General features: G+C 40.4%; 1 protein-coding gene across 2 annotated transcripts in view; it reads right to left on the minus strand.

Moving 5' to 3' along the window:
* The window catches only part of LOC134864293 (endonuclease V-like), a 111,269-nt gene that overhangs the window by 70,911 nt on the left and 12,958 nt on the right, over positions 1-27,400 (minus strand). For both annotated transcript variants that reach the window (XM_063883145.1, XM_063883144.1), the window contains exons 6-8: positions 21,693-21,761; positions 21,382-21,510; positions 412-481 (exon numbers count right to left, since the gene is read on the minus strand). In XM_063883145.1, coding sequence (XP_063739215.1) covers positions 413-481; positions 21,382-21,510; positions 21,693-21,761 — 267 coding nt within the window. In that variant the 3' untranslated portion in view covers position 412. The remainder of the gene's footprint in view (positions 1-411; positions 482-21,381; positions 21,511-21,692; positions 21,762-27,400) is intronic.

Genomic DNA, 27,400 nt, shown 5'->3' on the forward strand with positions numbered 1-27,400 from the left:
TACAGAGATAGGAACCCCCGCAATGCAGATTACAATGTATTGTATTTGTTTGATTCCATAAATTCGACCTATTCTTTTGTTTTAATGTCTCTCTGAACCTATTATGCTCCAGCTAAAAGAAGAATTTTAGACAAATCTGAAATTATCTGCAGTTTTTGATCCTACTTCAAAAAGTAATTTGCATAATTTAAAGAGCAAATTAGATGAGAATGATTAGGCTTTCCATCAACAAACTTGGCTTTGTATAAGGATTTTGGGGAATGCCTTTATGAGTCACTTGCTGTGGCTTTAAAGCCTATTTTAAGCCTGTGTAAATCACTCCTCTCTTCCCGAGGTAGCACCGATAGACGACAACTATCTGTGTGTGCGAGTGTGTGCATCAAAGTGTGTTTAGTGCATTTTGTCACTTACCTCATTCTTTGCAACATGTATCTGCAGCTGGGAAGTGTTTGCGAATGTATTCTCTGGAGAGACAGTCAGCCTGCGAGAAAGAAAGTGAGAAAGGAAGAGTGATAGAAAGTTTAAAAAGGAGGGAGAGATTCCACATTTAACAAGTTGTCTCAAAGTGTTTTTCAGCTGCGATCAGAGGCGAGCACGAAAGCACGCTGAACGCGTTCTTCTGAAGTTTGAGATTAAAATTAAGTGCCTGATGCTGACTTTACATGAAGCAAACCAAGCTCTTCTGTTTGCTTACAAACAAAGTAAATCTGTCACACGGTTGGATCCTTGTGCAAATGTTACTGAGGCAAGATTGCCTTGTTATCGTCACAGGGAAGTTTCAGAGCTTGTACATAGTGTACCACATCTGAGAACTAATTTTATGAGCTTCTTGTAACTCGATGTTGCGGTAATACCAAAGACCCCATAACCCTCTTACCTTTATCACAAAACAATCAGATTGTTTTGCAATTTTAAACCTTGCAAATGCAAATGATGAATCTTGCATCTTTGTTTTTACTAACTTCTTCTGGCTGACTTCATCAGAAAAAAATCTATTGTAGAACACTTAAAAGAGATGGTTACCAAAAAGTGCAATTTCTATTCACAATAAATATTATTTCCTAATAAAACATTAAATGAATCGATTTTACATTGCTACACAAAATATCGTTATCGTTGCTCGTATTGAGCTTTTAGTTTTTTTGAGTTGTTACTCTCGCCAAATCATTCACAATATGATTCAAGATTCAAAAAGCAAAAGGAGATGATAGCTGTGAAAGTGGACCATGTTTGAACCTTTTACCTAAATATCATTCCTGGAATGGAAGTATGTTAGAACTTAGCGATATTGGTGGGGTGCCTCAGCGATCAATACTAAAGCCTATCTTTTATAGATACAGTATGTAGCTTTCCAATGATTGAAGCCTTAGCTTGACGCTTGTCACAATTTCCCTCGTCGTAATCCACATCAAAAATCCACAGGACACCTCGGTAAATTCAACCGTTTACTTTGATTCAAGAAAATAAGCACAGAAAATAATGTCATTTTACAAAAGTTATAAAATGATTCCAAAATTCGAGAGAGAGTGAGGGAGGTCAAAAAACTGTGGCTCCACTATTGCATTTTTTTTTCTGACTGACCAAGATTAACCCCGGAAACTCCTCCCCTGAGTGCACCAAAAATAAATCAAAAAGCACACAGCCACCAAGATGCCAAAATCACAGCACACACTTCCAAATATTAGTTATTAATTACTGTTATTTTGAACATGAACTGAACCACCGAAATCAAAAACATCAACAAACTGCATTTTGGCTCCTACACAGTACAGTAATGACATGTGTTGTTTAGCTGTTTCTGGACCTTTGTTGTGGTTTCCTAGGCCAGACATCAACTAAGAACTTGGTTATCAAAATACCTGAATTATTCTAGCATTACACAGATTTAATTTGTGCAGGTGGGTCTTTGTAGTCCTCCGAATCCCAGTAATTGGTGTACTAAAGTTGCGGGATTATCAGGATTTGAATTATACTTCTTGAAATGTCAATGTAAAGATGTAGTTGAAGTTGATGTACTAAAAAAAGGGGGAAACAGCATCACTGTTATTTATAATGCCTTAAGTGTATTTTGTAGCCAAGGGCTCTTTTTGTTTCCTCAGACACTGAGACTTGTCATTCAAATAAAGTAAAAAGGACATGTATTTTTGGAGTAAAATGTCTGTCTTTTAACACCTCCACACCATGTTAGACATTAGCTTTTTGCAACAGATTATCCCTTTGATTTGTGGGTTGTTGAGAGCACCAAATAAATAAATCAAATCTCCCTCCAAACTGAAGGTCATAAGTCTTATAATGGTAAAAGCAAGAAAGAAACAAAGGCTCAGTAAGACTATATCTGGCCAATTTCAACAGCATCAAGCAGAAGTGTGTGTGTGTGTGTGTGTGTGTGTGTGTGTGTGTGTGTGTGTGTGTGTGTGTGTGTGTGTGTGTGTGTGTGTGTGTGTGTGTGTGTGTGTGTGTGTGTGTGTGTGTGTGTGCGTGCGTGCGTGCGTGCGTGCGTGCGTGCGTGCGTGCGTGCGTGCGTGCGTGCGTGTGATTTTCTCCCATAACTCACACTGACAATCAACTCTTCACTGTTGCACCTACTTATATTTGTACATGGACGGTCTGTAGTGTCAGACTTAGTGTAGCAAACAGTGTTTAACCTGCAGTGGCTTTAACAAGCCGACCTGCTGTACGGTCTCCTGTCTCTGCACAGATTGCTGCTCTGTGCCAGGTGGGTAAAATGTTAAAATGTTGGAAGCCTCATCACAGAACGGAACAGAACAGCAGGTTTGAGAGCGCTTATTTACATAGCGTCATAAAGAAAAATGATCCTCGGGGCCCCATAGCTGTTGAGCTAGGGTTGCATGTAGAGACACAAACACAGACACATCAGGTAAAAAACAGTAACACCGGGCCACTGCCTCTGCCCAGCAGAGACATAAACCCAGACTGGATGAGCTGAGTCAGCAAAACCATGATAATGTGTATGTCGCTTTAGTAGTTCATGATCATTCAGCTTTTAGCCATGCTAGCAACAATTTTGCTCTGTCTGCTGATTGGACCACTGCGCTATGATCCCAACAACGATTGGATGGATTGTCGTAAAATATGTTAGGTTAGGTTACAAGTTTGTAAATATGAAATGCCTATTTGTACATAAGATGCAAGGGTTGAAGCATATACTGATAAGTGCAGTCAAATATAAGTTAAAGACAGTTGTAACAAATAGTTAATACTGTGTGAAGCACTGTGGGTTTAAGCCCCATGAGTATGAATGGGGAGTGTGTTGATGGGCTAGTGCGTTAATTTGAAGGTCATGACTGGGCAGGGGGAATGGGCTAGTGCTCAGTTTGAGAGTTTAACAGGTTAGGGTGAAAACAAATGTTTCTGAAGCTGCTGGTGCAGGATCAAGTACCTGTTGGGAGAAGGCAAACAGTCCCCCAGACACAGCGTAAGCTAGAGTTGATTTTTATTTTTTGTAATCCTACGCTGGAGGTCAGTGATGTCAGGGATCTGGGAATCAAGGATGTTTTGGTCAGTTTTCTCCACCCGTTGCACAGACTTCCTGTCAAATGAGGATTAAATGCACTGTTACTCTATGTGCAGGCACTGTTGGTTCTACATCCATTCAGTGTAGAACGAGTAGTTTTGTATGGAGGTTATTGTTAGCTGATCTTAGCTGGAGTCAGCCATAAAGTAAAACAAAATGCAGTCATGAAGTACGAAATATTAACTGAATATAGGTGATAACTCTTTCTGAGAGACTTTTTTAGTTGTTGACTGAAAGACAGCAAAAAAATAGGGTGTCTCAATTGATGATTGGACAAGAACAGTTTCATTAATTATTAAAAAAATACAAGGTAATTGAAATGTATGCATTTACAAATAAACAGTAGTCATTGTTGCTGTTCTTGATGATGGGAGTGCAAAATGAATGTAAGCCTCCTACTAGTAGTAAATAAAAAGCAGTTTCTAATTCGGTAAATAAAATATTATATACTTAATATGGCTTTAAATATAAGTTCAGAGACATCCATAGGCCAATAAATTGTGTGTGCAGTGGTTTACCATCAAAACAGGCAATGACAAATGAAAAGCTTTGGATTAAATCATTGAAAAGTAAGAACAATTTAAGTGTAAGACGACAAAGCTGATCACATTTCTAAGAGATTAGTTTTAGTGCATAAAGCTGAACGCAAAACAAACAACTAATGGATGTATGTAATTATTTATGTAACTAATATATAATCTTTATCTCACAAAGCTACAGTGGCTTCTGTTCAAAGTCTAGTGTTAATATGAGGGTCTGTTGTTCATACTATTTCCAAAAATATCAAACTCTTTCTTTAAAGCAAGAGGGAACATCACAGAGGCAGACACTACTAATAAAAAACATTTGAAAACCAAAAAGTCAGATCTTATTAGTAATTGCAAGCATAAAAAAACTCTGATTTAGATCACAGTAAATAGTTCCTCAGTACCTGACAAAGATTAAACAATAAAGGGGAAAACTAACTTTTTTGCCAGCGGTGTTACTGCAGAGCAAAGAAAACTCAAGTCTGATCAGTTCAGAAGTGTTTTCCTCTGGCAGGCAAGATGGATATGCACAGGTGAACAGATGTGCATTGCTGGCTCTCTGCAGGGCCTTTTGGTTCATTCAGGTCACACACACACACAGACATGAAGTGTCTGAGTCCTGGCTCTGGTCCAGTGGCCTGTGGCAGCTCTTTACCATCCAGCCCCCCAAAGGCTGTTAAGCCCTGCAGCAACACCAGGCTGCTCTACCACTTCATGCTTTCTAAGTCCTACCTTCCTTTTCCAAATCATTTCTATAATTCCTCCGTCCCCCTGGAATTCTCCTCCGTTCACTTACTGTTTTCACATCAAATCCTTTTTATCACTCTAATCATTAAACTTTCCCCTGCAGATTTCTTATGTTTCCCACTCTCACCTCCCAGCCCTCCCCTTCTTCCTCTCAAATATCCACAACAGGGCTGCTCTTTCGTCTCTCCCCAACCCACCAGACTCTCTGTGGAGGTCCAGAGTCCAGTAGCTGAAGCACCAGAATGTCAGACAGACATATATTAACATTTAGACAGCCTAGGGCCCTAAGGGGAGCTCCGCTTTAAACACGTCCCATCTTTTTTTGCATGTTCAGAAAAGTTCCAAACCAGCGGAGCACTGGTGTCAATCTTCGTGGATGTTTCACCCCGTCAGTTGTCCGGAGTGACTGTTTTATGGCTGTGTAGGCTTCTCTCTCTCACTATTTCCACTAAGACTTGTCCGTTCCCCTCCAATACCGCTAAACACATTGTATTTGCTGCCATCACTGTCAAGCAAATGTGATGTTCTAACTTCCCCACAGAGAATCTGGTTGGAAAAGAACAAGCAGGGAACTGTAGGTGCTATCAGTGCAGATGGAACTGTTGTCAATATTGATTAATTAGATTTATTCTTTGATACATTTTCTTTGAAATGTGAGCAGACCCTAAACCCAGAGGGGCACCTTTGCATTTTTTGTTTTTCCACAATCCGAAAACCAAAAGTATTTAAAGAGGGAACATCAATGCTCACATGTGATAGCCTGGGGCAATACCAGTCTGTCAAACGGTCTATCCACCACCTTGGTTCATACTGAAATATTTCCATAAATATTGGATGAATTGCCATCACATTTGGTCCCCAGAACATGAATCCTAAAGACGTGGGTAATCTCCACGTCTTTCCACTACTTCTTCCAATGAAAATAAAGGTTTGTCCAACACTTGGGTTTCTGACCTAATACTTGTTGAACAAAAAATATTCCCATCATCCTCAGCTGTAAATTGTGTTTATTTATAATTATGAATGTTTAGCCTGCCAACACGCTATACTAAGATATTGAACATGATAAACATTGTTGACATTGTCCTGTGCGCATGTAGCAAAGCAAATCGAACTGATTTCAATGACATTCACAAGGCTGGGGTTTCCATCGATCAGCTTTCGGCCGTATGTTAACACTGTCTGACGAAACGAGACCTTGAATAAGATCTGACAGGGAGCTAAGGTACTGCTGTGTGTGTACTGCTGTGTGTGTACTGCTGAGTGTGCTTATGTACGGCCGCAATACTTTCTCATGAGCCCGAGAAACTTTTGCGTGAGCACAGGAAACTTCCGCGTGAGCACGAGAAATGTTTAAGTCCCTTTATAGGTTCCATAAAAACCTAAGCATATAACTCATCATGTTTTATTTTTATGACTAAAAAAAGCAGTCAAAAGCCATCATTATCCAGATGAATTCATTAATAGGTTATCACAATTGTGAATCTCAGTTATTTTCAGAACACTTTTAAAGCTGCACTAATCAACATTCTGACCAAATGCTTTTAGGTCATCGTTTTGGTTCATCTTCTGTACTTTGAAGCCGCTGAAAAAAAAAGTGCTCAACCCATTGGCTACTACAGCATTCTAAGGACTAAACAGGCAAACATAATGGATCAGCAAAAAAAATATCTCCAGATTTGTGGAAACAACTAGAATAGAAGGAACATTTTAAAAAGTGGTTTACATTGTGAGCGGTGTAGACAAATCCAAATCAATGCTGATATTGTTGTAATGTATTGTGTCTATTGAATGTGTAGACTGTTTTAGAAAATCAATAACTGTAGCTTTAAAAGAACGTTTGTTAGCTTGATGGCCAGTGGAGGTATCTGAGGTTTGGGGACTTAGGGTTTCACATACTGAAATGTTCCTTGTCTACGGGCCTTTAAGTTGTATTTAAATGTGCTGCTGTCTTCCTCCTTTCAGGTTAGTGGTTACCAAACAATCAGTTATGATCAAGCATCTCCTAGGAGTAATATGTTGTTTATTGTTCAGGATATTTCTACTGGGATTATCGCAGAGTCTCTTTCTCTCCTGTGAATAAAACCAATAAAAACACTGAGACGCCTAAAGGATGACTAAAATCCTTCATATGGTCTCAAAAGGACAAGTTAAATCTTCCTATATCTAAAACGTAAATGAAAAAATAAGGCTTATATTGGTATATAAAGGACACTTATGATGACTTCAAAGCTAATACATGCAAGGGGATACGACGCCATTTCAGTCGCACAAATAAAACGCATTGTTTTTCTCTGGGTTTAAAAATTGTTCAAAACATTTGGGATAATGTGAGACAACTCAAGTACTCCTTTTATGGTTAAAAAATGTTGGGTTGAATTTGACAATGTCTTAAAAGTGTATTGTTAAAATGAAGCTTAAAACAAGACACTATGTACAGTGGGGCAAAAAAGTATTTAGTCAGCCACCAATTGTGCAAGTTCTCCTATTTAAAAAGATGAGAGAGGCCTGTAATTTTTATCATAGGTATACCTCAACTATGAGAGACAGAATGAGAAAATAAAATCCAGGAAATCACATTGTAGGATTTTTAATGAATTTATTTTCAAATGATTGTGGAAAATAAGTATTTGGTCAATAACAAAAGTTCATCTCAATACTTTGTTATACACCCTTTGTTGGCAATGACAGAGGTCAAACGTTTTCTGTAAGTCTTCACAAGGTTTTCACACACTGTTGCTGGTATTTTGGCCCATTCCTCCATGCAGATCTCCTCTAAAGCAGTGATGTTTTGGGGCTGTCGCTGGGCAACACGGACTTTCAACTCCCTCCAAAGATTTTCTATGGGGTTGAGATCTGGAGACTGGCTAGGCCACTCCAGGACCTTGAAATGCTTCTTACGGAGCCACTCCTTCGTTGCCCTGGCGGTGTGTTTGGGATCATTGTCATGCTGAAAGACCCAGCCATGCTTCATCTTCAGTGCCCTTGCTGATGGAAGGAGGTTTTCACTCAAAATCTCACGATACATGGCCCCATTCATTCTTTCCTTTACACGGATCAGTCGTCCTGGTCCCTTTGCAGAAAAACAGCCCCAAAGCATGATGTTTCCACCCCCATGCTTCACAGTAGGTATGGTGTTCTTTGGATGCAACTCTGCATTCTTTCTCCTCCAAACACGACGAGTTGAGTTTTTACCAAAAAGTTCTATTTTGGTTTCATCTGACCATATGACATTCTCCCAATCCTCTTCTGGATCATCCAAATGCCCTCTAGCAAACCTCAGACGGGCCTGGACATGTACTGGCTTAAGCAGGGGGACACGTCTGGAACTGCAGGATTTAAGTCCCTGGCGGCGTAGTGTGTTACTGATGGTAGCCTCTGTTACTTTGGTCCCAGCTCTCTGCAGGTCATTCACTAGGTCGCCCCGTGTGGTTCTGGGATTTTTGCTCACCGTTCCTGTGATCATTTTGACCCCACGGGGTGAGATCTTGCGTGGAGCCCCAGATCGAGGGAGATTAGCAGTGGTCTTGTATGTCTTCCATTTTCTAATAATTGCTCCCACAGTTGATTTCTTCACACCAAGCTGCTTACCTATTGCAGATTCAGTTTTCCCAGCCTGGTGCAGGTCTACAATGTTGTCTCTGGTCTCCTTTGACAGCTCTTTGGTCTTGGCCATAGTGGAGTTTGGAGTATGACTGTTTGAGGTTGTGGACAGGTGTCTTTTATACTGATAACGAGTTCAAAAAGGTGCCATAACTACAGGTAACGAGTGGAGGACAGAGGAGCCTCTTAAAGAAGAAGTTACAGGTCTGTGAGAGCCAGAAATCTTGCTTGTTTGTAGGTGACCAAATACTTATTTTACCGAGGAATTTACCAATTAATTCATTAAAAATCCTACAATGTGATTTCCTGGATTGTTTCCCCCATTCTGTCTCTCATAGTTGAAGTATACCTATGATAAAAATTACAGGCCTCTCTCATCTTTTTAAATGGGAGAACTTGCACAATTGGTGGCTGACTAAATACTTTTTTGCCCCACTGTACATTTACTGGCAGCCAGCACAAAGAACTGACTTTGTTTATGGATTCAAAATTGGACTTTTACTTGCATCTAAATTTGCTTTTGTCTTCATCTTTTCAGTTAAATAGTTCCAAACAACATCTCATTTATTCCGCTGACTGACAAAACACAAAACTCAGTGTATACAAGAAAACTGATAGGAGAGGTATTAATAAAACCAAATACAAGCACCATATGTTTCTAGTTTCCAAATTATGGAACGCTACTTTACAGTCAAAGTTTGTGTACAGGAGAGTGGATAATATTAGTATTCATTGCTGGAATGGGACTGTGGATAAAGGGCGAGCGCAGTGATGGTGCGAAATCCCTCTAAGAGTAATTCTTCCCAGTTAGCGAGTCTCAACAGCCTCACAATGCCGGGCACTTTATTTTATCATTCGTGTGAATCGGTGTGTGTGTGTGTGTGTGTGTGTGTGTGTGTGTGTGTGTGTGTGTGTGTGTGTGTGTGTGTGTGTGTTCATTTTGGCAAAGCTGCCTGTCTAAGTGTGTATGAATTTGCTAATATGGGCCGTGTTTGTGTTACTGCAGCAGTGACAACAACTACAAATACACCAGCTCTGAAGGGCTGAATTATTCAGAGGGTGGAGACGGAGCAGCGGGAGGGCGCGGATGGAGATAGATGGATGGATGAGGGATGCCGACAGAAGAGGAAAACAGTACAGTGAGGACGAACAACGTCGAGGAGAACAACAAAATGAGGGGGAAGTTAAAAAAGCTAGGACACACACACACACACACACACACACACACACACACACACACACACACACACACACACACACACACACACACACACACACACACACACACACACACACACACACACACACACACACACACACACACACACACACACACACACACACACATTAAGATATCCACTTTGTTGTGGCCTGCAGGGTGCACAATGAATTGTTGCATCTGCAGACTGCTGCGCTAAAATGAACAAACAAACAATAAAACTAAAAATCCTGCTTCTCAGATACAAATATATACTGGTGTTCAATAACCGCACAAAAAACACACATCAGCAATATAAATCTGAGGCGCTCACAGACACAAACACAGTGCATGCCTCCTCCTCCTCTTCTTCCCTTATACCCACACACACAAAATCCATCCCTCAATCTCTTTTATTCAATGCATGCAGGCTCCCCATTGCCTATCACTCACATTGAAATTCCATCTGTTTTTGCAATCTGGGATTGCAGCTGTGGAGCTTTTACATTTTCTGTCTTCCTTCACTGGGGAAGAGGGGGTGTATGGAAACCAGAAATGCAGACAGAAGCATGGAGCCACATTTAATACCTCTTAGTAGGGAAACTGTACACATTCAATTTCCAAAGAGTCTTTCCATCATCGGTTGCTCTGCGGGGCTTTAATGCCGCCATGGATGAAAGTCAGCTACAGAGAAACACAGCCCTGTAACACTCAGCAAGACAAACTTTGAATGGACAATATTTCATTTTACGACACTAGGGGGTTTTGAATGCCACAACAACAACCAGAGTTTGGTGTCGTTGAGGATTGTTAATCCTTCAGGGTCTTTTTACTGGACTTAACGCAGATGTCAGCTACACTTCTGTAAGTAAAACCAGTAAAAACACTAAATAAAGCACATTAGCAATCTGAGTTTTCATGGTGAACATATGAAGGAGGTGCTACATGCTAATGTTTCTCTGATAACTTAAGATCGGACAGCCAAGGGACGACTAAAATCATTCATACGGTTAAAATCTTTTCATTAAAACCATGCTTGAATCGATATTACGGAGTACATTTACAATGGTTTCTGGCAGGACAACAATGCATGCTCAAAGGGGATATAATGCCAAATCTGACGCACAAATGCAACATGCTTGGGAAATTGTTTGGAACACTTTGGGTAAAGTGAGTGCACAACTCGATAGCAGTACAGGTGACTGCCGAAGAGGAGGGAACATAACCAGTGAGTTCCGCTCAGTGCAAAGCTCTCAGACAGAGGGGAAGTCAGGAAACAGGCTGTTACTGTACCTCTCAGGATGCTCCTCCGAGTCCTATTACTAGTGAATGCCTTCCCATCAGTGTGTGCGGAGGAGGAGGAGGAGGAGGAGGAGGAGGAGGAGGAGGAGGAAGATGGGGGACTGTGGACTAATGGATTACATCTAGAGTTAATGACCAATGGACCAAAGAAACCCAAGACTACACACGTGACATAGCAACATAAACCAACCTGTTGAAACTGACAGTCATCTGGACTGATGTATGCATGGATGTGAGGAGTAAAAGGAAACATGAGGGGACACTTTTTCTTACTCAATTTGGATACTTTCCTTAGCACAGTGCCAGGTTGTACACTGTAAAGACTTGCGCAGTGTGTGATCTAGTGTTGTCTCAAACACACACGACGGCTGTGTCCTCACAGGAAGTGACGATCACCGCAAGCGAACCAGCTAGCTAGAAAGGTTATCGATCACGATAGCAACTGCTCAATTAACTAAACTCATTGAATGGTGGCTTATTTTAGACACAGTGGTAAGCTTATTAAATTGTGAATATCTATAACTATTGTATATAGCTGTGTTTATCAGAGCAAACACAAACATGGCTGGTCCCGCAACACGTGTTACGTAGCCAAGATGCCGCTCATTAAGGGAGAAAACATTCCTTTTTACAGTGATGAGCGCACCATCAGTGAACTGCATTGGGACACACATTAAACAGCAAATGTAAGTACACGGTTTGAGACACAGCCTGGGATTAAGCTATTAACGTATTGGAGGGGGTGTCATGGTGGTTGCACCCTTTTGTTTTCCGACAATCTCTTTAATCAAATGGTTCTAAGACAAAGGCAGAGAGACCAAGATCAACAAAACTTTGAGAGGTGATGTAGGATGTTTGTTTCTGTTTGTATTTCTGATACAAACCACTGAAAGCTTTGTGTGCAACATGCTCAAACATAGTGAAAGTGTTGTAAACAAGTGTTGCGGCTCCCTCCTTGTATTCTCTCTCCCCTCCTCTTTGTTCCTTCTGCTTAGGCGCACCTGATCTGCTCTCGGCTGCCATAAATTAGGAAGGCTGGAGGAAAAGGAGGCCTTTTTGCTCCCTGACTAAGCAGTCCTCAGCCCACCTCAGTTCAGGTGACTGTGTGTTGATTTTGTTGTGTTCCCCCTCTGGGTTTATCTGTAGAGGGTGTGGCTGTGGGGTGTCTAACCTTGATTGCAGTAACTCAGGGCCCGGTGCCCTGTAGCTACTTAAAGTCTCCCTGCCACACTAATTCTTGCCTGTGCTGTTCTCTGCTCCTTCTTGCAGGCACCCGGTTTTGGGTTTAGTATGCGGTTACTTTAGTTGTTCTAATTTGTACATCTCAACACCCTCACACATACACTTCAATGCAACCCTCACCCTGCATTTACACTACTGATACCACTGACGTCCACATCTCATCCTTTACTCATTTGTGCATTTCTTTAATTTGGTTCATTTGACTTACTTAAATAAACATCTTTTGTTACCATTGATATGGTGTGTCTCCCCTTTGTTGTGGCCTTTTGAGCCAGGTCATAACATTTGTCCTTGTTTCCTTTTTGTTTCCTTTTTAGGATGGATGCCCTGGAAGGCTAGCTTTCATGGTGTTGATGTTAAGTTTAATGTATGCCATGTTTCTTTATAGTTTGGGGAGTGGCTAAAGGTCCTATGGCCCTGTGATGTGGCTGGCCAATATTTCTTTCTTTTTGTCCTGTCCTCCAGACTTGCATTGTTTGATGTAAATGTTATTATGAATCGTATGACTTTAAAAACAAGTAATTACAGTCTGCCTAATGTTAGCTGCAGGAGCCATTTAAGTGTTGTTAGCATGTCAATTTATTTTGTATATATTGATCTTGCCATATTATTTTTGAACACTTGGTGGCGAGATTAGCTGCACAGGGTTTATAAAAAAGAACGGAAAGGGACAGGACACACAAAGGAAGAGGAAGAGCATACTGTTCTATCCAGACATGGCAGATGCTCACAAACACAAAGACTCACTGGAAGATTCAACCCCGCTATTGTTCAACCTTGAAATAAACAACATAATAAACTGCATTCAACGACCGGAAATGTGTCTGCGTATGGATCACTCTAAATCTCACCTGGGTAATAATGTCAAACAAAATTAAGGACATTAGAACAACAAAATTGTCATTACATTAGCTATGAGACAATTTGCATGTTGTTCACATCAAGGGAAAGGTTGGTCGCCAACTGAAAGGAAAACATAGCAAGTGCGAAGTTTGCCAACGTGAGTGGCGTGTCATGTTCTACAAGTTGGAAAGAGAGGACTGAGTCTTCAGACTAATGGTCCTTTACATCTTCTGGTATTTAATAGTTGCTCAGCCCATTCTTTTTTTTGTTATTTTTTATAAAAACAAGTTTCTGCATTACATAGCAGAAGCTTGCAGATAACCAATGCAACCAGCCATCTTGCTATGACTGTTTACTGCCATCTTTCATCGTGCAGTGTATAATGGAAATATAATTCTTGTGCAAACTCAATCGTTTTCAACCACTCTTATTCATCCTTTTTTCTCTACCAGTTTGATGAAGATACAGGCCCGCTAACTCCAAGTAAGAACCCCTGACAGAGAACCAGCATCTTTGTCAGAGAACATTAGCTCAGAGCTAACAGAATTAGGTGTCACTTCTACAGCTGTCCATTAGAGCTTTTAATTGACTGCCGAAAGAGAGGAACGGAGGAACAGGAGATGCAGGGTGTTTACAAGGATGAGGAGCACCAGTCACAGGTGAGGCACTACTTGTCTTCCTTTCTGTGCTGTAGTGCTTTGGCACTCTAGGATCTATCGTCAGTGTAAACATCATATTTTGTTTACTCTTTTTGTAAGAAAAATCTTGCCACCCATGACCAGAGTCAAGATGAATTATGTGAGTTAAGGTATCAAAGTGTAAAGATGTCCTCATTCTTGGTGTGTTTATTCCTCGTCGTCTTCTAAAGTAAGCACAGAAATGTCAGAGGGATGAGGCAAAGGACTGAATTCTAAATTACCTTTGAACGTGCGCATGAACTCACACTTACACATCCAGCCAAATGTGTGTCTGTGAGCAGGTGAGCGTGTGTGTGTGTGTGTGTGTGTGTGTGTGTGTGTGTGTGTGTGTGTGTGTGTGTGTGTGTGTGTGTGTGTGTGTGTGTGTGTGTGTGTGTGTGTGTGTGTGTGTGTGTGTGTGTAAAGCACATGAACATACTCTGTGTGCAGGATGGTATACATACAGGACTGTGTGAATGCATGTTTTTCAGACGGTCAGTCTGAGCAGAGGTCAGTGGAGCAGGCTGGTGACCGCAGGGTGTGTTAGATGTGTAGCAGGTGAAGGTAGAGAGAGCAGCACAACTTGAATAAATTGACATACCTTGCTTCTCCTGGAATATTTAAAGCTGCAGTTGGCAAGTCTGGCTAATCGAGGGGACTTAGGCAACATTTTGAATGTTTACTACTCTCTCACGCCCCTCCCCCAGTGCCACCAAGCTCCCTCCCATCGAGTTTGTGCTCGTCAGTGCGTGTGCACCAGATTTCTATGAACGCGCCGTTCTCTTCAGCATCGATCAACAACATGGATTACACGGAGGTAGGCTGGCTAATCGTAGATAGCAATTGTTAATGTCATTTAGTTTAGCGCATGCCTAGCTTGGCGTACATACATAACTGTTCATACTACTTAGATGACAATACATGTCACTGGTTTTGTGCTGATATTAAAGTTGTGAAACTTACGATGTGATCCGAAGATCACGCCACCTTTTAAATGCCGGTCCGATGTTGATTCTGGTTTTATCACGGGCACGGTCGCTTTCTTTCTTTGTTTCCTTCTTTTCTACAGGGGTTTTCTTTTCCTTGGTTGTTTTGGACCTCCTAGCTTCAGTTGTTAACCGAGGAATTGGAAGCTTGTTAGTCTTTCTCTCTGCCATCACGCTTTGTACAATCCAACACACCTGCTAGTGCGAACTTGAGGCGTGTGCATGTGATATTGTAACGTGCGCGAGGGGGGAGAGGGTATCTGTTGCGTGTGCACGAACTGTAGCCCTGCGCTGATTGGACCAGAAGAACCGGGCGCGTTGGATTTTTGCAAAACAAATAACAGGCTCTAGGTAGAGACGCATTTTTTGTTCTAAAACCGGCTGATTTATGTTGTTCTGTCGGAGAATAGTGTCGGTTTCAGTGAATATGATCAAAACAATCCTGCCGACTGCAGCTTTAATTTATACATTTTGAGCTTCAATAGCTCTACATGTATTCCACCCAAAAGTCCACAAAACAAAGTTAACATGGGAACAGAACACCTTCAGATAAATCAGGTCAAGGTCCCAGATATTTTATTTTAATTTTAAATCTGATGACCATCACACTGTCAGTGGGGTTTAGGGATATTCAACAAAGATCCAGGAATTTTAAGTTTCAAGTTATGTGACAAGCGCACTTAATATTCAATATATTATAACTTCACAAAAACTTTTAATATACCAATAATAGAATAATTGTATTGACAACAATTTGGAAATAAGCCCACTAGGGCTGCAAATAAGAATTATTCATTAAATGGTTAAAAAGATTTATTGATTCTCAAAATAGTTGCCTAAACTCTAAACTAAACCAAAAAAACAACTATTAAGTTAGAGGAAAGTAATGTTATTATAAGGATTTATTTTGTAAGAAACTGGGATGTCTTTTGTCCTCTGATTCAGGATGTTTCCAATTAGTTAGTAGTTTCATAACTCAACAATTGCCATCTGGCTTGCTCTATTTAGACCCAAATCTAGAGATCATACCTTTAAATTGGAAATCATATTCTTCACATTAAGATTAGAGCTATTTGTTTACCTCCAGACATTTGTACAATTGTGCATGTTTAGTTAAGCTGCTTAACTGCTTGACTTGCTACTTATACAATTGAAGTATATAAATTAATTAGTTTTGTTATTATTTATTGTATTATTAAATGTATTCAATTAATTCAGTATTAATAAATACAGTCAAGGTACAAAAAACAATGTTAGTTTAAGCATGAGGGCAGAAAGCATAGCTAAAAAACATAAATCTATAGACTTTAAATCTTAAAGAGGAATAACTACAAACTTTATGATTGATAACTAAAACATTTGAACTTTCTTTATTGTTCTCATTCTGCCTGTGCTGCAGCACCTCTTTTTACCCTCTGTCTGAAACCAGAGCCCAGTCTGCTCTGATTGGTTAGTTGGCCAGCTCTGTTGTGATTGGTCAACAGCTTAGAGATGTCCCGCCCCTATCATGTGCAATGTGTTGGAGCGTTAATCAATAGAAGTGCAAGAGTTACATAGTGATGTCGTTATGTTACGGAAGTAAACAAAGGAGTCCAATGGAGGCGTTTCAGGCGAGGGGGAACTTTGGGATTTTAGCCTTTGCAGACCATTTATATGCACAGAAACCTGTCATTTCAATTAGAAAAAATATTAGTAAATTTAACAACTGAAAGTAAAACGTATTGATAGCGTATTTATTAGTAAATGTGAGAACAAATATGTTGTTATTCTTTCCAAAAGGTAAGAGTAAGCTCAGCCGACAACAGAACCGCTACTTATATTGTTACTGAAACATAATTTCAAACACTTAGCTACAGGTCTTTCTTCACTTTGAGCCTTGTCGCAGTACATCTGCAAATATAAGGTTATGTATCACACCGGAGTCAACTCTGCTAATCAGCATCAACACAAGAGTCAGTCCCACCTCAGAGGATGGCAGCGTGCCAGTGAAAACACAATGAGATGCTGCCCAGCTCTGAAGAATTAGTTTCTGTGGCCCACAATGTGCTGCTACAGTGGAGTGGCCGCTAATGCAACATCCGCCTCATGCGTCAGCTTCCTCTCTCTGACCTCAACTTGTCACTCTATAGCTGTCACACTGACCGGAGATGAATGCAGACAGGTGTCAGCTCCTTCTACTCCCTTCACACGCAGGTGGGACACAGACAGTGTGAGAATTTAATGGTGTGAGGGAGCCCGGCTGAGATGGGGCGTGAATTAGTCTGAACCTGTGCGTGTGTGTGTGTCTGTATGCGCATGTGTTTTAGCTTCATGGAATATATGAGATTCTGCTGCAGTGCTTTCACACATGAGCCTTCACTGCAGAATCCAACCATGATGTCATCTTTCTCTTTCATCTCTCTGTGAATATCTCAAGCTGTGAAAGGAGGGGTTCGTTTCAGGCATGATGTAAAGTGAGAGGATCATTTTAGACGGTGAAGAGAGAGGAGGAAGGGGAAGAAAAACAGAGTAAAGCCTTCATTTGCATTTAGAGTTTTAGAAAAAGAACACCAGTGTGCTGAGACTTTGAGGAAGCAGCAGGTCATGTTACAGATGCGAGTATTCCAACTTTAAGTAATATCTGACCCAGTGTGCTAATTTACAAATACTTTGTACCTTCCACAAAACCTACCATGGTAATATTTTTGAATAATAGTATGCCCTTCTCTAGAAGTAGTTGGTAAATGTGTTTTAACAAGTGAGCATGGGAATTCGCCCCATATAAATTAAACACTAAATTAGTCAAGAAAGGGGGGGGGGGGGAAGGATTTTATCCTTTGCAGACCACTTACAAGCACAAAAACCTAGAACACACTACACACACAGTAAATGGACCCCATTCATAAAGCACTTTTCCAACCTTCACAACCAGTCAAAGGTTTACAGCATCTACCCTAAACGTCTTTAATACACTCAGTACAAGTGTCTTCTTTATACAGTTATTAAGTCAATGCACCATCAGTTAATACTTCTGGTGCCCAAGAACTCTGAAAATGTAATACAACAGTAAAATGACTTCATAGAAAAAGAGCAGTTGGAGTTGGATTGTGGACTGCTGTTCAAACAAAGAAATCTATACTTTATAATAAATACCTGGGTTTTAATGTTGTGTGATAATAAGTCCAAAGTATTTCAGACATTTTATCGGCTAGTTAAGAAATAGATTAAAGCAGCACAACAGCATTGGTATTGCTGTTAAATATTAGATGCATTGTTCCCCTTAGACAGAGATTGGGGGGCTCATAAAAGACAGCTTGGCTCCAAAAACATACACATCCCAAAATGCATGGGTGTCAAACCACTGATATATGAATATATCTCTATTATCAGTCTGTAGTTCAAACAGTCGGCATTTAAAGCACTTGAAGTTGCAAAAGAAGCATTTTCTGTTGCCAAGGGGAGGGAAGGGGTGCTCGGGAGTGGGGTTATGTCGGTGTCAGATTTTAAACACTAGGGAAAGATTCATCCAGTACCGTATGTTTTAATGAGACCCTTGAGCAGAGTAAATGCCGTGTCTCTCAAACTCCATACCCACAGTCTGTGATGCAGGCATTGTGTCGCAGAACTCAGGACTGACCTGACCTTCATGTGCCAAATCGGTAAACTTCCCCTTATTTTTTACATCCTCATTGGATTGAAATGTCATGTTTTTATTAAAAACTGCATGCCAACTTTACACAATTCTTTGGATAATCTACTGGTAATATGTGTTTATTTGGTGTTTTTGTTTATCTTTTATTGTTACTGTTAACTTCCTGCTGCTGGGTAAAAACGATGTGGCAAGACATTATTAATATATGTATTTAACTAATGTAATATTAATTCAGACGAGGTAAGTTAGTTGAAGCGGGAGGCTCCCATGATTTATCCAAATATATCTTTGACCTTTAAATGATGGCGAAATAACAACAAGCTTATTGATTGACAAGGTAGGAATTTAACAAAGTAATTTATAGTGACAAAATAATAAGAAAATGAAATTAAAAAAGTAAAAATAAATGTCACACAAGCCGGTCACCCAATAGAAGCAACATATTAGAGGGTGCTCTTTTGGCTCAAGTAGTGTTGGCACTCTCTTTGTATTTGATTAAGAACTTTAACTCTTTGACCCTGGGTTTGTTCATTAAAGAGATTTGAACAATTTGGTTGCCTTAAATTATTTGTTCAGTGTTATACTTGATACCCGGCCTCTAGACACCTACTTAATTTCTCCAAAAAAACAAAACAAGATGGCAACAGGCAAAATGTCAAACTTGATGCTTCAAAACCTTAACCAATGGTTCAAAGTGAAGTGGTCTATGGTTGGAGGTGAACTATGACTTGACACAACACACTGTCAGCCACAGCCACTAATAGCATTCAGCTGAGGAGTTCTGTCCTTTTTTTGACTTTTATTATTAGGTCTGTGTGTGTTTGCCCTCAGTTAGCCATGATAGGTTCTGGACGCAGGGGCAGAATACTGCAGCTTCTTAACTTCAAACTTCAAAACCTTAGCCATTGCGTCACTCAGTGTTCCTCTCAGATCGACATCTTTTTGATTTCTTCTCCCCAAAAAGCTGCAACTGAAGTTTCTGGAGCCTTTTGGGACATGAGTCCTGCCCACGAAAGAGCAACTCAGAGTTCAGCTCCAAACATGACACTCGCAAGAACCCGATCCATCAGTTTTTCTGTGATGTCAGCAGTAAAGAGAATATGAAATATCTGTGGCAGAGAGAAGCTAAAGTGGAAGATGAAGAGAAAAAGGGCAAAGTGAAAGTCAGGGAGAGCAAGGGAAACAGTTGAACAGAGAGAAAAATAAAGACAGAGGTGCAGAGAGTGGTCAGAGAAGGTTAGAGTGTGCGTGGTTCTCTCTGATGTCCACACTGAGTCCCGCCTCCTCCTCTCACCAGCCTAACATATCACACTTACACTTTGAAGAAATAAACACACACACACACACACACACACACACACACACACACACACACACACACACACACACACACACACACACACACACACACACACACACACACACACACACACACACACACACACACACACACACACACACACACACACACACACACACACACACACGAGGGGATGAGCTAGCCGCTGATATTGAAGCTCCACTGGCAAAAAAACTGATTTTGAGATGCATGTGAGCATGTGTGCTTTCTGTGCATTGGGTGAGCAGCAGAAGCACAGCACAGCCTAGTGGCATAAAGACAAGGAGCCTGAGGCAGGACGAGGGGTCTGTTCCTAACTGCCTCAAAATAACCATCCATTGTTATGTCTTTGAGATAACACTTTTTAAGATCTTGTCAAAACTACTTCTCATTAACCTGTAACCTGTTTCTGTAAACACTTTTCCTCACTTCTCTTCAATGGAGTACTTTTATTTTCCTAAACTCTTGCAGTTTGGTTGATACAATTTTAGTATTTTTATGCTAAACCTTCTTTCTTTTGTTCTCCATGTGATTCAGAAACTCTCTAAGGCATAGTCTACACGCATTTAGGTTATTATTTAAAACAGGTTTTTTGCTATTTTGTTCTCAAATAAAAAAGAACAGGACACCATCTTCTGATGCAACCACACATGCCGTGCAGGGCTTGCTCAAACCAGAGACATTTTTAAACATAGCTTTCTCTTTGAGCTTGACTACAACTGTAACTGCAACTTGCACATTTGTGACCCTATTGGAGAGGCAATATCTGTCAAAAGACAGACAAAAAGATACATTTTGACATGATCAGCTCAGCTTGATAAAGGAAACCAGTTTGAGATACTCAGTCAGTTAGTTTCCTTTACAGAAATGCCACTCAAATGTAAAAATAATAACAAATAAGTGGACTTTAACTGCATTTCGTAGTGCAACCCTGTGTTGCAGAATGACAGTAAATGACACACCTCCGCCATGTTGTCTGTGCAGATATTTTTTGTATACAAGCAACAGCTGTGTTGCTCCATAACATCTTCTCTGTCACCATAGGCGTCATTTATACTGGGGACATGTCCCATCACTTTAGGATCATTTGTTAGAAATGTTCTGAAAAAAGAAAGAATTGTGCACTCTGAGTTTATTTGCACAGTAGAACATGTACAACCTGAGGACTGAGACTTTTTGGGTGTATTTCTGGTGAATTTTTGGACACGTTTATTTATATAGTTGTCAAAAAAGTATTGTAAGCATGTGTATGTGTGTATATATTGTTTGCGGGGGGCGCTTAATGCAGTAGTAGTTTTTTAAATATGAAAAAGTGTCCCCACCACTTTTTGCTGTCACACTATAGCACTTGTTTGAGACAATATGCATTCTATAATGGTCCGAAACTCGATTTTGCTACTGAAATCAAAAAACCTAAGACAAACCAGTGCATCCTAACTTAAATAGTTACATTGTTCTAAGGATTATTACAAATCACCCTGCCTGTGCTGCTGACACACACAGCGCGATGATCACACCTCCCAGCAGGACGCTGTTACAAGTGATGGGCTCTGCCTCACAGCTGACCACTTCTACTTTCGCCTCGTTCTTTAGCCTCTTGCTCTACCTTTGCTACAGCAAGGGCTTTCCTTTATCTGCTCTGTTACACATTCCTTATTGTTGTGTGAATGTGAGTGTGTGTGTGTGTGTGTGTGTGTGTGTGTGTGTGTGTGTGTGTGTGTGTGTGTGTGTGTGTGTGTGTGTGTGTGTACCTGTCTGATGGGCTCTGGGACGCGGTAGCGGCAGCAGGAGTGTGTGAGGCGTACAGCTGTGTCCAAACTGATCCTGTGGCCAACGGACACGTACACTGGCTTAGAACTTTTGTTGCAGCTTCGCAGTGCCTGGACGGAAAAAGAAATGTCTCTTGTAACTGATAGGCAGATGAACTTAATTCAGTATGGACCTTATATATACAGTCTAAGACTTCTAACAGGGTGGGTGCTCTTTGAAGTCAGCAGCAACAAAACAGCACCTTTGTTTAAAAGTTTTCTTTGTGCGTGTGTGTGTTTGTCCTTTGACGCACCTTTCCAAGCACTTTGCCCGAGGCGGCTGTGAGGGGGAAGCTGTCTCCTCCTTTCTGCAGAGCAGCAATCTGCGGAGGCAACAAAACAAAAATCAAAGTGAGAAAAGCTGTACAGCATATGGCAATACAAGAGAAACTAAATATGAAGCCACCACCATGGAGGCTTGCAGTCTCAGCAGCTTCACTCTCAGGGAGACACTTTTGGAGCTGTGGTATGTTTTAGAACTCCAAAAACAGAAACAAACAAACTCAATTTGCTTTGCATAAACAGCTGTGTGTGCTGTATGAAGGATAACCTTTAAGACAGGGGTGTCCAAACTACTTTGAAGCGGCCCTCAGCTAATTCAAAAAGTATAATGAAAAATGGCCCACAAATGAAAATGTGCTCATTTTATATTGTCCTTCTTATATACACTGCCCGGCCAAACAAAAGGTCACACTCTAATATTCGTTAGACCTTCTTTAGCTTTGATTACGGCACGCGTTCGCTGTGGCATCGTTTCCACAAGCTTCTGCAATGTCACAACATTTATTTCTGTCTTGCATTAATTTTTCGCCAAGATCTTGTATTGATGACGGGAGATTCGGACCACTGCGCAAAGTCTTCTCCAGCACATCCCAAAGATTCTCAATCGGGTTCAGGTCTGGACTCTGTGGGGGCCAATCCATGTGTGAAAATGATGTCTCATGCTCCCTGAACCACTCTTTCACAATTTGAGCCCGATGGATCCTGGCATTGTCATCTTGGAACATGCCCGTGCCATCAGGGAAGACAAACTCCATTGATGGAATAACCTGTCATTCAGTATATTCAGGTAGTCAGCTGACCTCATTCTTTGGGCACGTTGCTGAATCTAGACCAAACCAACTGCAGCAACCCCAGATCATAGCACTGCCCCCACAGGCTAGTGACTTTTCTTTTGACCGGGCAGTGTATATATGTATGTATAGTATTCATGTTCTAATAAGCCCACTTTTCGAATAAATTCAGTCAATGAAAGTTGAAAACATTTTCTAACAAATCTAAGTTGATAAGAAAAAGCTCAATAACTTATTTACATTAAAAGCTAGAAATATACCCTTCATATTTCCTCTTATGACGAGCAATCTGACGCTCCTGTTTTAAGGAATGAGCTGCAAAACTAAATAAATGAAACCCTATGGAGAGCTCAGATGTAGGCTGTTTTTTTTTCTTAAAGCATATTCAAGTAACAAGCATCATAGACCTAGATTTGATTGATTTTGCTAACTTATAACTTCATTTATGAGGCAATATACCTCACCTCACATGTTATAGACAAACTGTTGATCAACGTGTTATTCAAAAATACATTTTTCCCGAAAATTACATTTATGCAAAACATTATTCTTTATCTGCTACAAATGTAAACAAAATGACATGTTGATCCCCATGTATTTGTTTTGTTTATATTATTTGTGATGTATTGAAGTGAATAAAGGATTAATAAAACAATTTACCACTAGAAATAACCCCACTCTGCCGCTAAGCAGAACAAAGTCACTTAAAGATAATGAACTCATGATGAGGAACCACTCTGTGAATCAAGATGCAGAGGTCTTGATTTGACAGCTGTTGTGTGAGATACATATTCAATCAACATTAATAATCATGTGTCGTATCAAACTACCATAAAATAGGGCTGGGATCAAGAGCTACAAAAATCTTGATTGGGAACTCCCTAAGAATAGTAATTTGTGTTTGTTGTAAAGGTAATAGCACATATATCCTGAGTTCAAGAAGACAGATCACTGTATGACGTTTTGTAAGTACCAACACTTTGTATATCTTCCACTAAGATGCTATCAAGTAATTAACTTTAGAAATTCATAATTGGCTTTCGCTGATTGATAAACACTGGAAATGAGTGCTGAGAAGAAGTCTTTAAAACTGTAAATGTAACAATGCCTTCACAAAGCGCACAAAATACACATTTTCCTCTTTTTTTTTTTGGTTCTCCCAATGACGGCAAAACACACCAGAAATTGAAGGGAAATTGAGCACTCCAAATAGAAATCTTTTTTGTGAAACACGGAGGCAGCAGGGGAGCGAAAGAAGAAGACAGCGAGGAGCAGGAGACAGTGAGATGGGGTCTGTCCAGGGTTGGATGTTGCATTCAAGGTGATATCTTCCCCATTCCCCAGCCAGGGACGACATTGCTTGTGATGTGAAAGCGAAGGCATAAACCATTGTAGTCTAGTTGCATCTATTTTGTGTTCTTTGTAATGTGAGGTAATCTGAAGCATGTATGAGAACATTTCTTTTTTTAAAGGGACACAAAGTACTCCCAGTGTTTTCAATCAGTGTGTTGCTGCTTCTTTGAAAGACTTATTCAAATTCAGCGTTTGTATATCATTTTGATGCAAAACTTACATTTGGAAAGAGGATTGTTAGGTTTTTAAAGCATAGAAGTAAGTGTTATGTCTCATTTGGCTTGTTTTATGAGTGTTGATACAACGAGGCAAATTCTTCAACAAAAAAAAATATATAAATATAAAATATATATAAGAAAAACTAAATCAAACAATTGGAAAGATTTGATCCTCTAGTTTTACAGTTTTTACACAATAGATTGAATAACCCCACAGAAGATCAGAATATTAACACTGTTGTTTGATAGAAAAAATATCATAAAATAAATAAATGAGACTCTTCTTTCTGAGTAGTGGATAGTTAATTTAGGGTTACTGTGTTTTTAAAATGTTTCTTTTTTCCTATAGGAACTAAAGTTTTCTTCTCCCCCAGTGAAAGAGACGATGCAAAGTCAGATGTTGTGATGCGGCCGCTGTTGACAGGTGTGTTGTGGGTTACGGGCCAGAGCGATGAAGGGAGCATAGCCTCCGTGATGGATCGGTTGTCTGCTCTACTATGACTGATTACAGCAAGCAGCCAGCGGGGAGACAGGAGGGGCCGCACAGGGCCCTCGATCCCAGCTGGGAGGAGGCCTGTGTGTGTGTGTGTGTGTGTGTGTGTGTGTGTGTGTGTGTGTGTGTGTGTGTGTGTGTGTGTGTGTGTGTGTGTGTGTGTGTGTGTGTGTGTGTGTGTGTGTGTGTGTGTGTGTGTGTGTGTGTGTGTGTGTGTAGGTCTGGCTCCTATGAAGCTAGAGTAGGACTGGCACCAGAATAGCAGAAGTCAGAAAGACAGAGCAAGTCATCAATAACACACTAGTTTGTGTTACAGCCAGGCTGTCAGAGAGAGAGACAGAGAGGAAAAAAAGAGATGAAATGGTAGAAAATGAAAGTGAGAAGGGGGCAGATGTTGGAGTGGGGGAAAAAAGAGGGGAGACTCTGGAGGTGAAAAGAGAGAAATAAAGGGGGAAACAGAGCAGGGAAGAGAAATAAAGAGGAGGTAAGATCTGAAGGAAAAGGAGCATCAAGAAACCTCGAAAACAAGGACAGCATTTTCCCAAAGAGCGTGGAGGACAAGGGGAAAGAAAAGTTCCTCTTTCATCATTTCTGTTTTGTTACAGACTGCACAGATAGAAACGTACTGCACTCCCCTGCCTCTGCATAAGCACAGCACATTACTTCTGCTAGGCATTCAACTGAAAGAAATGTAGTGACAACAGGACAGTTGAAAATGATCCATAGAACATATAAAAGCTGGAGAAGTTTTTTGGTCTATTATTTAGTGCTAAAGGAAAGAGATATATTTTTCATCCAACTTGTTTCAAGAGTCATGTTTTAATTTTACTAAACTGGAACAGGTCCCAATGTACAGTTTTCAAAAATGTTTATGTCTGACTGCATGTTGATGAAAAGAACTACAGAGGTGTTTATAAAATGGCTGCTAAGCTTAATGAAGAAGACAGAAGACAGAAGAAGAATCCACTATAGGCTAATTAGTGAATCAATCATTTTAAATAAAAGCCATACATATCTACGATTTGAAGGCTGGACCAGGACCACCTGAATAACATTGATGCTTGAGCTGGCGGTTAACAGCTAACTTGCTAACAAAGACAAGAGAGGCATTCTTGACAGAGCTTACAGGGTTAACCTGGAAGCTGTTAGCTGCTACCAATAGCTAACCCGTTTGACACACATGCTCACAACTACTGACATGAATGTGCACCTGGTACATATATATAAGTTTGGACGTAACCACAAACAGGTTGACTTAATTTTCTGCTCAAGTATTAATATTTTAAATTTCATGTAGACCCTTTAATAAATTGCTCCTAATCCATAGCATCAGCTAGGTAGCCTAGCTTAGCCTGGTGTGGCTCTGAGGAAAAAGTAAATCTACACCTACCTACAGCTTTACAGCTCACATGTTAGCATGCTGTATCTTGTTTGTTAAATCCATATGTAACAGAATCGTCAAAACAACAATTTGCATGTTTGTGTTGTCTTTGCTTAGCCATCTTCAGCTAGGCTTACCATATCCAGACTCCAGCTCCAAACAAACCTTAAACCGAGATAGATTTATATTTCTTAAAAAATGTACATTAGACACAATTATACCACACATGGATATACTGTAAGACAATCGAAACGTTGACTTAAATAAATGTATTATGTACAGAAATTACACATACTGTATGTGTGTCAGGTTAGTTGAAAGCCATAATATAAAGTTTAAATAAAAAAATAATTGGTTCAAGTTAATACTATTGCTTTCAACTAACCTAATACAATTATGTGCAACCTGTTGACATAATACATTTCATTAAAGTCAGTGTTTAATTTGTTCAGAGTAGCTCACTGTGATGACTGAAGTCTCTAAATGCTGAATCTTAAAAAGGGACAAGGGGTAAACTTTCTAACCACCAAGTCATCAAGCGACAAAGGTGTATTTCTCCATACACTGAATAGTTTAGCTTCGATGGGTTATAACTTTACATTAATGCCCACTGTGCTCCACCTTTACTTTTGAGGCTCCCAATTGTAATGAAAGCACCTGAGAGAAAGTCCTCTCTGTAACCTTCAGAAACACTGCATGTTGTTTTTGAGGACTCTGTGTGCTGGCAGAGCTTTGAGATACTACTCCGACATTTACTCAAGTATGGCAGCATATTGCTAGTTGTCAGTGATACGTGGTGATGAGCATATACTGTATCTAGTTATAGCTAATCTTATTTCTCACTGGCTAATTTCTTGGTAGGGAGTCTGATAGGGCTTGTGTTTCACAGATTACTTCTTAGCTCATTTCCTCCCAAGCCCTCAAACCAGACATCCGGGTTTGGCCAAGGCCTTGCAATCTTTGACGTGCCTGTAGACAAATTACACAGAGCCCCAGAGAGTGACAATTATATCAACATGGACCGGGAGGGAATTCTAAAACGTCATGCACGGCAACTGATCCAACGCTGATGGCTTGAGCTCAAAGATGCGTTGTGTAGTGCCGACGTTACCTAATACCCAACACGAACAACTCGGAGCTAGAGGATTAGCAGATATGTGTGACCGTGTTCTGTGGAAACAAAGAGATCAGATTCTTCCCTACTGCAGAGACAAGGCAACCCTTTCTGACGCCAAAGCCACTAACAGTAATTGAGGGAGATGGATACACTCTTACAGAGAATTTAATTAGCATGTTACACTACTACATGAGGACCGCTGGGGTTATAAGCAGAGAGTCTCTTTGCCTGCTAATTGAGTTGGCTGTGGATGAGATGATTGCTAGAGCCATGCATGCTGGTTCCCTTAGAAACTTTTCAACAGCACTTGCACATGCCCATCACCGC

Source organism: Eleginops maclovinus, chromosome 5 (genome assembly GCF_036324505.1).
Source record: "Eleginops maclovinus isolate JMC-PN-2008 ecotype Puerto Natales chromosome 5, JC_Emac_rtc_rv5, whole genome shotgun sequence".
In the NCBI taxonomy this organism is placed as follows: domain Eukaryota; kingdom Metazoa; phylum Chordata; class Actinopteri; order Perciformes; family Eleginopidae; genus Eleginops; species Eleginops maclovinus.